The sequence below is a fragment of the Anguilla rostrata genome, chromosome 10, assembly GCF_018555375.3.
Source record: "Anguilla rostrata isolate EN2019 chromosome 10, ASM1855537v3, whole genome shotgun sequence".
NCBI lineage: Eukaryota > Metazoa > Chordata > Actinopteri > Anguilliformes > Anguillidae > Anguilla > Anguilla rostrata.
This window is the reverse complement of record NC_057942.1, coordinates 18,140,638-18,154,517: the sequence shown is the minus strand read 5'-3', so window position 1 is coordinate 18,154,517 and position 13,880 is coordinate 18,140,638. Positions and strand designations below refer to the sequence as shown.

At 42.7% G+C, this 13,880-nt stretch overlaps 1 protein-coding gene across 4 annotated transcripts in view; it reads right to left on the bottom strand.

Annotated features, from left to right (window-relative positions):
• LOC135265189 (G-protein-signaling modulator 1-like) overlaps window positions 1-13,880 on the bottom strand; it is a 41,527-nt gene that overhangs the window by 18,163 nt on the left and 9,484 nt on the right. For 2 of the 4 annotated variants that reach the window (XM_064354578.1, XM_064354576.1), the window contains exons 2-9: window positions 11,488-11,709; window positions 10,932-11,067; window positions 9,352-9,494; window positions 5,609-5,732; window positions 5,291-5,406; window positions 4,540-4,695; window positions 3,680-3,788; window positions 2,834-2,948 (exon numbers count right to left, since the gene is read on the bottom strand). In XM_064354578.1, coding sequence (XP_064210648.1) covers window positions 2,834-2,948; window positions 3,680-3,788; window positions 4,540-4,695; window positions 5,291-5,406; window positions 5,609-5,732; window positions 9,352-9,494; window positions 10,932-11,067; window positions 11,488-11,709 — 1,121 coding nt within the window. Of the gene's footprint in view, window positions 1-2,833; window positions 2,949-3,679; window positions 3,789-4,539; window positions 4,696-5,290; window positions 5,407-5,608; window positions 5,733-9,351; window positions 9,495-10,931; window positions 11,084-11,487; window positions 11,710-13,828; window positions 13,855-13,880 lie in introns of those variants that run through there. The other 2 variants (XM_064354579.1, XM_064354580.1) reach the window with 2 other exon arrangements.

Genomic DNA, 13,880 nt, shown 5'->3' with positions numbered 1-13,880 from the left:
TCTGCCAAATGCCTGTAATGTAATGTAAATCTTTCCTCTGACTCTGATGAGACTGCATCTACTGCGCCGCTGGCTGGCTGCTCTGAAACGGCAGAGTTCACTTGTGGGATGGGGCGACGGGTCTGCAGAGACCACTTTATTATTGAGTCAGATTATGTGGAGGAGGGGGTCTTAGATGAACGCAGCCAATTTGTTCTTCAACCACAAACAGACTGAAGCCAGACACTGTGGTTAGGAGGGCGAAGCTACTAAGACCTATGCCTAGAAAAGACAAGTTGGTTTGCTGGTACTGCAGCTAGCTACCTAGCATGAGGAACCGATACAGCCAGTTAGGCAGAAAATACTTAAATTAGTATGGTAATATTCATTTGAGCATCCTGGGGCAATGCAAAAGAACCCTCCTTGGGTTCTCTGTGTTGTTTTTTCCCCACGACTTGTCATTGAGCTCACTGAAAGCCAGCAGTCTAACAACAGGAATAGCTTCAGTAGCCGACACAAACCAATGTGGTGACATCACGCCTAAGCTTGTTCCAAGATGGATGCACCCTAGTTCTCATAGCTGAAAAACAGCTATTTATTTTTATAGCAAATATGGGTCAATTTCAGATTTGAATGCAGGGGCATATCTTATCTTATCTTATCTAAGGTAAAAAGCAAATAGCCATAATACTGAGAGCTTCACATCCTAATTTTTTTTAACACTTAAACTATAAACTAATTATGCTGATGAGAAAATGAACACATTTCAACAATTTAGTTACTGCTAGCATAATTCGGCCTGTGTTGACTAAATAATTTCAAGCAGACAAACAGGAAATGCCGAATCAGATCACGGTAGAAATAGATAGAACGGTTTCTTTACAAACAAATGGTCAATTTTTTCAATCACTTACTCAGATTCAACATTATATTGTCTGGTCAGGACTACAAACCGGACCTGAAAAAATTATCTGAAACCCGGACATCCCAGCAGGGGACAGCCAGGCTACTGGCAACCCTACTTCCCTACTGCGGACCAGGACAGAGACTGACTCTATGCATAAGGAGTATCCTGGAAAGCAGAGAGCAGTTGACATCTTCTGCTTTGACAAGAATGCATGACCCTCATAACTCTGTCCTTCAGAAGAGTCAGACACAGCCATGGGTGACTTGCTGCAGCTGCAACCCATGTTCCGGTTCCCCCATTTACACAGTTATTATTCACACTGAACTGACAGACCATGCAAGATGGTCATCAAGGGTAAAGCTAAAACTCCATCTGCTTACACATCTGCTCTGATTGGTCAGCAACAGCAATCTACTGATGTAGTCTGGATGAACAGCAATCCATTGGTCTAGTCCAACTGATCTACAATCCACACAGTCATCCTGGCTGATCAATCAGCTTTGTTAACAATGTATTAATGACCTGAATGAAACCTTGTTGATCAGTCTGCCCACCACTGTTTTGAATACCGTAAACATCCTCAGGTATATCGCTCAGTAATATAAAAACAAAGCATGTTTTTGCAGTCTGTTTTGAAAATCAGTGTAAACCACATCAACTCCGATAACATGAACATTTCATAAATGTTTTAGCCTCTACTGACTGGCCTTAATAAAGATCATGATGAGTCAGAGCAGACAGAAATTCTAGCTTAATACTCACAATCATTACATTTTCTTAAAATACCCTGAAGATCCCCACTTGGGGAAAATAAAGTTATTCTAGCTCATTCGAATACATTTTGTAAAAGCACAGAGGCTGCATTTCTGACTGAGGAACTCTTTAATATCATAAGCGTGTAGATGCCCGTGGAGGCTAAATGACCTTTACATCATCATCGTATCCTGGATGTTTGAAGGAAGACTCATGGCCAGATGTCACTGATCATCAACTCTGGATATGGATACAGGCTACACTATATCAATACAAACAGAACAAAATCCACTGCCAGAATATAAAATTATGACTTGAAAAACAAAATTATTCTCATGGTTTTCAGGTTCAATTGAAATAACACAAAATGCCGAAATGCTTTGTTTGTTGTCTGTCACCTATTCTTCATTTTTGATGTCATCTTAGTATTAATGTATTTTTAATATATTTCTGTGCTTAAAGGTGAATAGGACTTCCATTGTAAAGAACCATGGAATTCTTGTCATGAATTCTCTGACTAAACACCAGAGGGTGCTCATTAGAGAGCTGTCTTTACAGAGAAACATTTGTTTTATGCCAAGTTTGATAAGCACCACGGTACATTTGGAAAAAAAAACAGCACTTCAAGAAATTGTTTCCACACATTCACAGGTTGTCCTTCATTATAATTATTATGATCATTAGTATTGCATTGCCATGCTTAGTCATGGAAGAAATACCACATATAAATCCATAAAAAGAACTTTGATTTCAATCCTGAATCAAGCTCACTGACACAGTGAATCCCCATAAAAAAACTAGATTCCAAAGGGTGCTGCTCACAGTCAGTGTCAGAGCAGTACCCTGCTGGTATAGCAAGTTTCAGGCACCTGATTGAGAGCTGCCCTTTTTCTTGAAACTAGGGATGATCCTGGAGATTGACACCCACCCTGTCTGAAGGGTGCCCAATTTGGCAGCACCCTGTGGGGATGCCTGCCACAGACATGAATGCCACAATTAGAATGCAATACCAATGCGCTATGTCGCTACACTGAAACCAGTTTCAGTGTAAACACCAGCCACAGCACGAACGCTCAGTAGCATTAACAACAGAACGCCTCTCATAGTCCTGCAGTTTTTAAACAGGATCGATATAAAACGACAAAGCCTAGCGCTAGCGCTCTGAAACAATGCTAACATTAGCCTTGGTCCTACCTTGAGCCTGGACCTCTTTTTCGCAGGGAGAGAGCTCGCCCTCGCTGACGCCCAGAGACTCCATCAGCTGCTCCACGTTCATTCGCGCCGTCAGCTCTCCGTTGCGGTCCCCGATCTGAGGAAGGCGGGGCAGTCTCTGGTTGAGCACTCTTTAACCCCCACACCCCCCCAAAATTGTGGATATTTTTAGCTTTGAAGCCACCGCTTGGTCACAATAACACCCACCTAATCCCCTGTCGACATCACCCTCCCCCAGAAGTAACATCCATTACACACTTACAAATGCATTACTGTACTATGAAAGACAGTAAGACTATTTTAAAATTCAATGAGGCCTTGAAGCTGCTTCCACTATTTTCCCAGCATCACTAACATACAGACGCACAATGTGTTCAGCTGTATTCTACACTTCACAATGCACTGGGGCTACGTGGAGATAGGGGCAAATGTGGCTGTAGTGGTCTGAACTTGGGGGTGGGGGGTGGGAGGAGATCAAGGGCAACCAGCCTGCATTTACAGCCAGGAAGGAGGGGGGGAAATTGAATTAGACGTGAAATCAAAGCAGCTGACTGGGGCACAACTGAGCAGTCAGCACAGCGCTTAAGAGCATATCAGGTAACGAGAGAGAGAGAGAGAGAGAGAGAGAGAGAATGGGCACAGGGCTCTGGGAGTAAGCTGAAGCTAACAGTCACTTGCACAAAGCTACCAGATACTTGCATTTAGTGGAACAGACAACCCAGTAGCAATTTCCAGAGATGACCATGAGTACTGACCCACATCCCTTTCAAACAACGTCAACAATTTACTGCTTGCTTTCTGCTCAGGGCTTTTCAGAGTTCTCCGTACCTCATGAGATATGTCCAGGTGTTTTCGAGCGTAGTGTAGCGCCTGCCGGTGGTTTCCCAAAGACACGTAAGCATTTCCTAAACTCCAGCAAGCACGTCCCTCTCCAATCCTGACCACACACACACAGGTACATTATTATGGTGGTGACTACAAAATATTCACAGTTAGCAGTTAGAGCTTGGCTTGGTAGTGTGGAGAAGTTTGGCTAAATCAAAAATATTAATTCTTATATAAAATGTTCTTAGGAAAAAGTGTGAAAAGTGTACACAGGTTTGAATACGTGTGCAAGCCACTCCATGCGGTCATTTGCTTCAAACCTTGTGCTTTTGTACTTTAAACTAGGGTAAGTCATGTACATGGTTATACTGTGCATATGTTAGACTGTACTGTACTGTACGTTGATATTCCTTTTAAGGACTCTATTAAAACTAGCCGCTTCACAGCTAAAAGACATAAACAGAACTGGTCACACTCTCACTCACATACACACACACACACAAACTCACATACATACATACACACAGACGCACACACATGCACGTACACACACATACACAGGCAAGGATATCACGCACACACACACACATACACACGCATACACAGGCACAGATATCACACACACACTCACACAAATACACAGGCACAGATATCACACATACTCTCACACACATACACAGGCATGGATATCACGCACACACACACACGCATACACAGGCACAGATATCACACACACACATACACACGCATACACAGGCACAGATATCACACACACACTCACACACACATACACAGGCATGGATATCACACACGTGCGCGCACACACACAGCAGGGGGCAACGGCAGCGCACGTGGAAGCGTACCTGTCAGTCAGCTCCTGGGCTATGAGAAGATGTTTGAGGTGGTAGTCGATGGCACGGTCGTAGGCTTGCAGGAGGGTGTAGGTGTTTCCCAGGCTGTAGCAGGCCTGCGCCTCCATCACGCGGTCCTTCAGCTGCCGAGAGAGCTGCAACGTTTTCCTGAGCGACCAGAACGCAAGTCAGGACTCCCACATTTACCCATGACACAAGGAATATTCCTGTCCTTTTTGGCCCTTCTACAAGCAAATTCACTTAACCATGAAAACTGTACCATAGGCTACATGACAAGCATCGCAGAACATCAGTAACACAATGTAAATATGACTACGACATCCCTGAAATTGAATTGAAATGTTCCAGGAATAGCTCTTCCCAAATCCAATCCCAATCCAAACCCCCTTAACAATTTGAGTAGAATGTGTATTCTGATCCTGTATTAGTCACTAAATGCAAAAGTTACATAGAACCAGCACATGAAGCTTGATCGCTTAAAAGTGAACAAATAATTTAGGCATTTGAAAATACCTGTAAAAGTTTTCTGTCCTGTATTTCATTTCTCTCAATTTTGAGAACCTTGACCCAGAGCCCTTCTCAGAGGCTTACATAGACAGTACAGTTTCACTGCACAAAATGACATTTCAGTGGATTACATTCCATAATGGCTGGCCACGATTACGCCACTTATGCCACCGTTAAGCCCGTTCATCTCGCCGCCGGTGTGACAGCCCTCTCTGAGGTCGAAGCGCCTGCTCACCTGTAATACTCGGTGGCGGTGTTGAACTGCCCCAGGAAAATCAGAGCATTGCCTAGGTTACTGTAGGCACGGCGCTCTGCCGCCTTGTCGCCGAATTCCTTGGCGATGGACAGCCGCTGCAAAGGCGGGGGGGGAAAAAGACGACGCGTGACCATGTGACCGTCGAAAACCGAGAGCAGGGCTACTGCCACGGCTGTGATTAAGGGAATGCCTGTCTTAGTTACCACAGTGTTCTGTGGTATGTTCTCTTTCGCTGTAAGTCACTCTGGAAATGAGTGTGCGCTAAATGAACGTGACATAACGCGCCGAAGGCCTCACCTCTCTGTGGAACTTGATGGCCTCCACAAAGTTTCCCAGCAGGTAGTGGGTGTTCCCCAGGTTGCCAAAGGCCCGACCCTGAGCCGCACGGTCGCCCAGCTCCTTCACGAGGGACAGATTCATCCTGAGAGACGCGCCAGGGGACAGAGAGAGAGACGTCACAGCAGCCCACAGTCCGACCGTGAACAAATGCAAACACAATCAACGGATTTTATCTATGTTCTATTCCTAACGTCACGTAGGCGTCACTTTTTATGATGATGATTAAGATGAGGCTGATAATGATGAAAAAAAGAGTGGTTTTGGGAGGGGGGGGGGGGTATTGGGAGGGTGAATTGGATTTATATGACCTATATGAATAAAAACAATCACATAGAAAATGAAACATCAATAAAACTAAACAATAATATGTGTATAAACAGTGTGATGACACCTTTCTTTTTTACAGTGTCAACATCTTCATAAACCTCAGACAGGGAGAGACACAGAGGAAGAGAGAGAATTACAGAGAGAAAGAGAACATGAGAATGATGGAGAGAGAGAGGCTTTGCAAGCTCCAGAAGAATTGATCCCTTTGACAAAACCAAATCAATTACTGGTACAATGAAATAAAACAAGCAAAACAATTCATGTTGCTGTGCCCTGAGCAGAGCATATCAAGTCAGAGAGGGAGGGAGCGAAGGCTGAACACACACGATAAAGACCATTTCTCCTCTTAGCATAACCTTGCAGTGTAATGAACGCTCTTACTGTAATAGCCCTCAACATTCATACGTATTTATCTCACAGTGCTGACACACTGATTTGGGAAGCATTTGTTGCTAATGCTAAAGAGTGCTAAATGACAGTCCAGGGAGAGCCCCAGTTGTAATTGGATTTTAAAAAGCTCTCAGGAGCGCCCTGCATGTGATGCCCCTCTAGCCTCCTTAATTAAGGCTAATTGGTCCCGCTCAGAGTACCGAGAGGTGATGGAGACAGACACCAGCGGGTCCTCTAGTGACTCCTTCAGACCGTGTTCTTAATGAGGTGGGGAAACAATGTGAACGCTGGCATGCTGCAGCACAACTGGGGGTCAGCTAGAGAAGTGCTGTCAGACATGTCCCCTGGCAGTAAACATGAAAAAAACACTAATTGTAATCTTTTTAAAAAGTAATCTGGAAGCCAGGGTGGAAAATACCACTTTAAAATATGACAACAAACCCTAGAACACTTCAAAAGCTAAGTTGGAAGCTTCATCTTGCCAGTAAATTAACTAAAATAATTGGCATGCATGGTGTTTCATGCCACAAACAAACAGAATAAAAACATTGAAATGAGTCATTTCACCAATCGCATTATATAATGACAAGGTTCTGGAAAATATACAGAACCCTCACAGAAAGCCTGCAGTAAGTTCTACGGAAGCATAAAATTTTGCTATGAAAAAACTCCTAACAAAGCAGGGTAGAATTAGGCCAATATCCACTATAAAATGGCAAACCAACATTCGGTGAAAATTATTTGAGAGCTCCTTCTGATATTACAACACGCGGCAATGCCAAAGGCTGATCCCATAGAAAAATCTCCTGGACCAGCTGGTCCTGATGCCCACTGCGCTAACACCTACTAACATGAAGCACCCTTAGTTACGTCACCTAGTGGAGCACACATACACCGAACTGCAAACAAAGTGTTATCCAGCCAACAACCTAACTAGAGAAAACACATTACAAAAAAATATTTGAACAACTGCCATAGAAGTGCCCATCTTAGAGGATGACGGTGTTGACCACTGGCCACATGAGACAGAGCACCAGTTCTTGCTAACTTGTGCAAAATATAAATAAACACAGGTTTGCTCCCAATTCCCCTCTTTGTTTTTGAAAAACTACAAATCTATCCAGAAGAGAAGGGAGCTACACAAAATTAGCAACACAATACGTATCTGCCTTCCATGGCACAAAGTACCATCTAAGAAATGAATGAGATGATCAGATGCAGGAAGAATGAATAGGTAGCCAGAAAGCCAGTTTCATGGGAATGAGAAGTTTTTCCTCCACATACTATACTGAGCCTGACACAGTAGACAGATTTTGAAATGTTGGAATATAACATGTAATTTTCAGAACAGGGCTTACAGGCCCATTCAAAACCATCTAAAGATAACTGAAAGCCACACCCACTATTTCCACCAATATGAGAATGAAACCTTTTCCCTCCCTCAGAGTACAACCCACTCTGGTCTGCCCTGCCCTCCACCGCAGGATTCACACTGCCACACTGCCATCTGCTGTTCATTCTGAAACAGGAAGTGAAATCTGATCCCCAGGACAACTCCCTAAACAGGAATTCTCATCTTCTAGAAAACACTGTGCTGTCAATGACAAGACAAGAAGTCAGCTTGTCTGGGAGAAAGACAGCATACGTGCACCTGTGTGTTTGTTGTGTATATGCATGCATAAAGTATGTGTGGGTGTGTCAGCATGCTCTGTACTGAACAGAAATATCTAGCATAGAGAATTTCTGGCTCATGGGGAATTCAATATTTCGCTCCAGGGAAGCATCACAGAAAATGAAGGAATGATTAGCAAAAAAAGGCTGTATAAAATAAACAATACAGGTTATGAGCTGTACTCTATATGAGCTAAAATTGTTTAGTATATGATTATGATATGATTGAAATACAGTTGCTCAGGGAAAATATTTGGCTTAGCAAGTAATATTTTTTTCCCACTGAAAGACATTACAACAAGATTAACAGTAATCATGTTGTAATGTCAAAAATACATTACCAGTAATTTTATTAACCATGTCTGAGATTTGCTTGGGAACAGTGTCTAACTGAAAGTGATAAACTCCGTGTTGAGGTCCTTGGTGGGGCATACCAGGTTTTTGGTCAAAATGTCTTAGTAATTGCTGGAGATATTGATTCGTGAATAAATTCATATTAAATATTTATTTAAGGGTCTTAAACAAGTCTGTCAGTTCTCAAACAGTTAATGTGTCCATTTTGTCTCAAGATAGCTTTTGAAAGAGGTTGGATTTTGCACTGGTTAAATCATGGACAAACAAATCAGTAAAGTCTAAAATGAAAAGACCAAACGATGAAAGATGAAAGATCAAATATGGCGGCGCGCACAGACGCAGTGGCTTTGTGCTCCTCTATTTGTTATCTCATTCCTGTCTTATTTTATTCTTTGTAAATATGTGTGAAGTCCTAAATATAAAAGCACCATTTGAGGTTGACGCAATTGCAATTTTGTTGTGCTTGCACAATGACATAAATAAAGTTCTTGAATTGAATTGAACTTGAATTGAAACACAAAGCAAATTGTAATATGCTAAACCTACATAGTGCTTAAGTCAATACAAAATTATGGAATTCAGGTTTTCATGAATTTTGCAGCAAGATATAGGCTGAAATGAAAACCAGCACACACAGGGGTTCTCCAGGACCAGGGAAACCTGCCATAAGTTAGTGACAAATCAGTGACAAATCAGCCAATTCGGCTAACATAGCCATTGTCACACTGCACAGACTCAAGGGACCTAAAGTGACCTGACTGGCTTGTCTTCATTCCTTGAATCCCACTTCAGCCAATCATCACTCAGCAAAGATCAGCGTGATTCAAAGCCAAAATCAAGGAAGTGCGATGCCTGGAAATACAGCCCAGGTGCCTAGGTGTGGGAACGCACATACTGGAAAACCCACTTGCAGGGATCTGTGGCCACATGCTGGCCACAGTGCATGCTGGGAAACTCACTCGTAGAACTCGGTGGCCTTCTGCAGGGTGTCGATGATGTCGTGCGGGAGGTCTCCTGGGTCCTGGCTGCTGCCCCAGGCCTGCTGTTTGCCCTTGGCGTGGAACACATTACCGATGTTGTACAGAGCCCTAGCCTCTCCCACCTAAAAACAGAGAAAAAGATGATTAATTACAATAATAATAATTATTATTATTATTATTATTATTATTATAGCGTTGTGGTCATACTCATTGCATGTTGTATATGTAGTTTCCATGTTTCTATGTATTATATGAGTTGCTTTGGCAATATGACTGTAGTTGTCCTGCCAATAAAGCAAATTGAAATTGAAATTGAAATTTTAATAAAGAGAGGGAGAGAGGGAGACAAAAGCCATTGTGTTCCATCTCCTACGACATGTTTCAATACATTTATTTGCACAGGAAGTCAGATTTAGATCAAGGTCTCTTTTACTGAGCCCTGTGTCAGTACAAGGAAAAGTACACAATTAAACATAGGCCTATTAAAAATAAATACATATGAATGCACACATACTGTATACATACATAATAAAATATACACACCTATGTCACTAAATTCCAATATTCTCTCCTCCACAGAAACTAATGCATACATGCTCTGACCCATGCGCACACACACACACACACACACACACACACACGCAGGCATATAAAATCATGTGGGGCTTACAAATAACAACATAATCCTGCAGCAGGAGCCTAAAACATAGTTAAATTAAATCATAAAAAAACAATGAAACCATCAATTAATACAGATACATTTCTCTATGAGTACGTTCTGTAGTGATCTCTTTAATCACTACAGTTTCATCCTCTTTCACAGGCCACTCCAAGAGTGCAGAGCATAAAAACAAACACTGAGAAAGCAAACACTGAGGAAAAGGGACCTCAAGAACAAAGCTATCATGGGACCATGTGCCAACACTCTGTGCCATCCTTCTATTTCCCAGTGAAATCCACCCCCCATTATGATATTAGGTGTGTTCGATAGCATTCACCAATGGCAAAGCATATTGCACAATAACAGCATTCAAAAGGTTTCAATGCAGTTGATAATGCATGCATATATGTGGTATCTCCATAATCAGGATGGGTAAAATTGTAGCCTGAACATGTATGGGAGGAAAAGCCTAAAAACGAATTCCACTTCTGAGAGGAAAATATAGTCTGTTCTGTTCTGTTACATTTCCAGAGGCAAGTCAAGACAAGTACCATACTCAGAAGTACAGAAACCCCCAGGAATCAATGTTCCAACCTCAAGTCCAGCTCCTTATCTGCTATATCATAGTTGCTGCCACTGTAGCACAATTCTTTTCTGCAATGTCATAAAATACCACCTTTATCAAATTTCCCCAATATGCTTTAGTGCAAAGCTATCAAGATTATGTACACATAGAACAAACTAATAGAGCCTGAGAAATATTTTGAAATGGTCTAATTACACGTGCACTTTTTCTGATGAACAATGAGAGAGAACGATGATAGGCAGGCAAAAAGGAGTTTTCTCCCAAATCTGGGACCAATGAGAAGAGAGAAAGGTGTGAGGGCGAGGCTCATACCTTGTCTCCTTGCTCGCGGGAGATGTCCAAGTGCCTCTGGCAGCATACCACGGCCTCGTCAAAACGTCCCAGGACCTTCAGAGTGTTCCCCAAATTCCCACTGGCTTTTCCCTCTCCAATCCTGTCTCCTATCGTCCTGGAAACAGCCATCCCTGTGCTCATTTGTTAATGCCCACTGGATTAAATGTCCAGCACTCAGGCTATGAAATCTTTACTGACAAATCTGTCTCCATCTTCTACATCATAGATGTGCAATTCTGCATATTTCCTACAATTATTTTCTCCCTTAAAGTGATATTAGTTTACACTGTATGTCACAGCCTAAAACACATCATAACAGAACAAGTTATGGTATGTTGGATAATAATGATTTACAATTATTACAACAAAACAGAGCTGGATAATGATTACCGCATAGTGATCTTAGCCAGAGAGGTGTTTCTCATAATCACTTCTCTGGAATAGAAGAGCTGGAATATAGCCAGCCTAAACCCAGAACCAAGCAATTTCATTTTGACTATTCCAGTGGGAAGCCTGAAGGTTAAGCCCCACCCACCTGGCAAGGGTGAGGTCATGGCGGTGGTACTCCAGGGCCTTGGCGTACTCCTTCAGGTAGAAGTAGGCATTTCCCAGCTGACTGTAGATGGCGCTGAGGGTTTTGAGGTCCTCCGTGCCGACCTCCACAGCGGCCTCGAAGAAGGCGGCCCCGCCCTTGAAGTCCCGGGCCTTGCAGAGCCGCTCGCCCTCAAGCGCCAGCTCCAGGCACGAGGCCTCCATCCTGCGGGAGACAATACGTTTCACAGTGTCTTTATTACATCATTACTTTTTTTTTCTTCCCATTTCAAAATTTATAATTGTTCATCTGTGGTCCACTGGGCTGCCCCCACCTGTACACAAGAAGCACTGCAGCTGAGGTGGTTGCACTCTACCCAGGCTCTCACCTGTGAGTCAGTTATTATGTTAAACCCGACAGTCCACGTAGTGCAACAGGGTACAACCAGCACCAGTTGGAGGAGATATGTATCTCTCACTGATAAAAGTGGCAGTGTAGCACAGTGGTTAGGGTTCTTTATGCATAACTGAGAGGTTTCGGGTTTCATTCACGAGGCACTACTATACACTTGAGCAAGGGCATTAATCTGAATTTCTTCAGAAAAATACAGCTGTATAATTAGATTGCATGTTGAAAAAACATGAAGCGGTGCAAGTTGCTCTAAACAGCTTTAGAGGAAGTGAGTATTTGCTTCCCCAAGTCAGACAGCGAAATAGCTGTCAATTCTTACAGCCTCATTTACATGCCTACACTCATAAAACAAGTCAGCAGCCCTTCGATGCCCCAACCATGTCCTTTTAAAAATAGAAGAGAAAATAGAGGAGAAAGTGATGGTCCCAGAGAATACATCCCCTGAACAATACCTGCCGCTAGTTTGCCTGATATTCTCCCACAGCATCTCCACCCCCTGCCTTCCAGCAGTGAACCGACAGATTCAATAATCTCCTTAAACCAAACCCTTACTCCCACACACTGACTGCCCCCTTCCTTTCCTGTTTGGTGACATCGTCCCTTCGCCCGGCCGACAAAGACAGAGACCCACTGCACTTCCTGCTCCGCGTCCTTAAAGAGAAAGTAAACACAGGCACGCAATGCGTGTGACTCTCGCCAACTTGGTCCGCTCGTAGAAAAACACTGACATGAGCCAGAACAGACCGCTGCATCTCCTGTTAACTTTTTCCAGGGCTGCGTTTTCATTCGCGACCACAGAAATACCGGAATTTTCATAAATAGTTTCCACTGATACAGTAACATTTTTACCAATCCAGCCCTGGTCAACGCTCCGAGAATGGCTTTTGACAGTGAAGCAATGCTTTCCCTGCTCTGTCAGAGGGACCAGAGAGGGTAAGAACATTCCATCATTACAGAGAGAGGGCAGCTCTGTGGTATTTACCGATTCATTACTGTTTGTGTTTAAATCTATTGCTGTACACACACTTTGGTTAAATTTACAAATGTGTTTTTCTGCCAGTTAGGCATGCGGAATTAGAATTTTAGAAGAGACATTACAACAACTCCACCAGACTGTGGCCTCCTGTCTCCAGCAGGTCCTTGGTAACCATGGCAACCGTGCTACAGACATTAGGTGGGAAGTTCCGTATTATATGTCAATTCAGTCAATGATACGGTTTTTCTTCTTCAGTATGTCAAATGCAACTACTTCTAAATATATTTTTTGGACAGCTGTACAGTAGCTGTCCAAAAAATATATTTTTAGCTAAATTCCAAAGGAGATAACGTCTCGTCACCTTACATTTCCTGTCGTTAAACACTCTGCAGTGGGAACAGATTTAATGACAAAATTAATGTCAATCCAGGAACCTTTTTACCCAGGGGATTCTACCCAAACTGATTACAGCGGAGACAGCTAAAGAATTTGGATGTGATCCACAATGAACTTTGAACAAGCATCCAGGAGAGCTGAAGAAGGAATCTCCCATTTTCTTTATGTCAAAACACACATCAAAGCTACAAATCATCCATGCTTTTCTTCTGGAAAACATTTTACCCGTCCCCATAAGGTACATACATCTAGGAGTAACCAACCGAGTATAACAGCCAGAGCCAAAACCAGTCACTCTATCACAAATTAAGGAATCTGTCAGTCTGTTGGTCATTCAGTCAGCTAGCCAGCTAGGCAATCGACCAACTAACCATTATAGTAATCAATCAGTAAACCAATCAATGAAAATTCAGTAATTATAGTGAAGTTTCAGAATTGCATAATTACATAGCACTGGACAGAGTAAATCTTCCAGGATGGGATCGATTATTCAAAACCCCAGAGACAAATGGGTAGAAAATTGTTAAAAAAAAAAGAAAATCCTTGATTGCAGGAAAATACCCATAATGCATGAGGACTGAGTAAATCCTGCCCAGTGGACCTCAGTATGGCT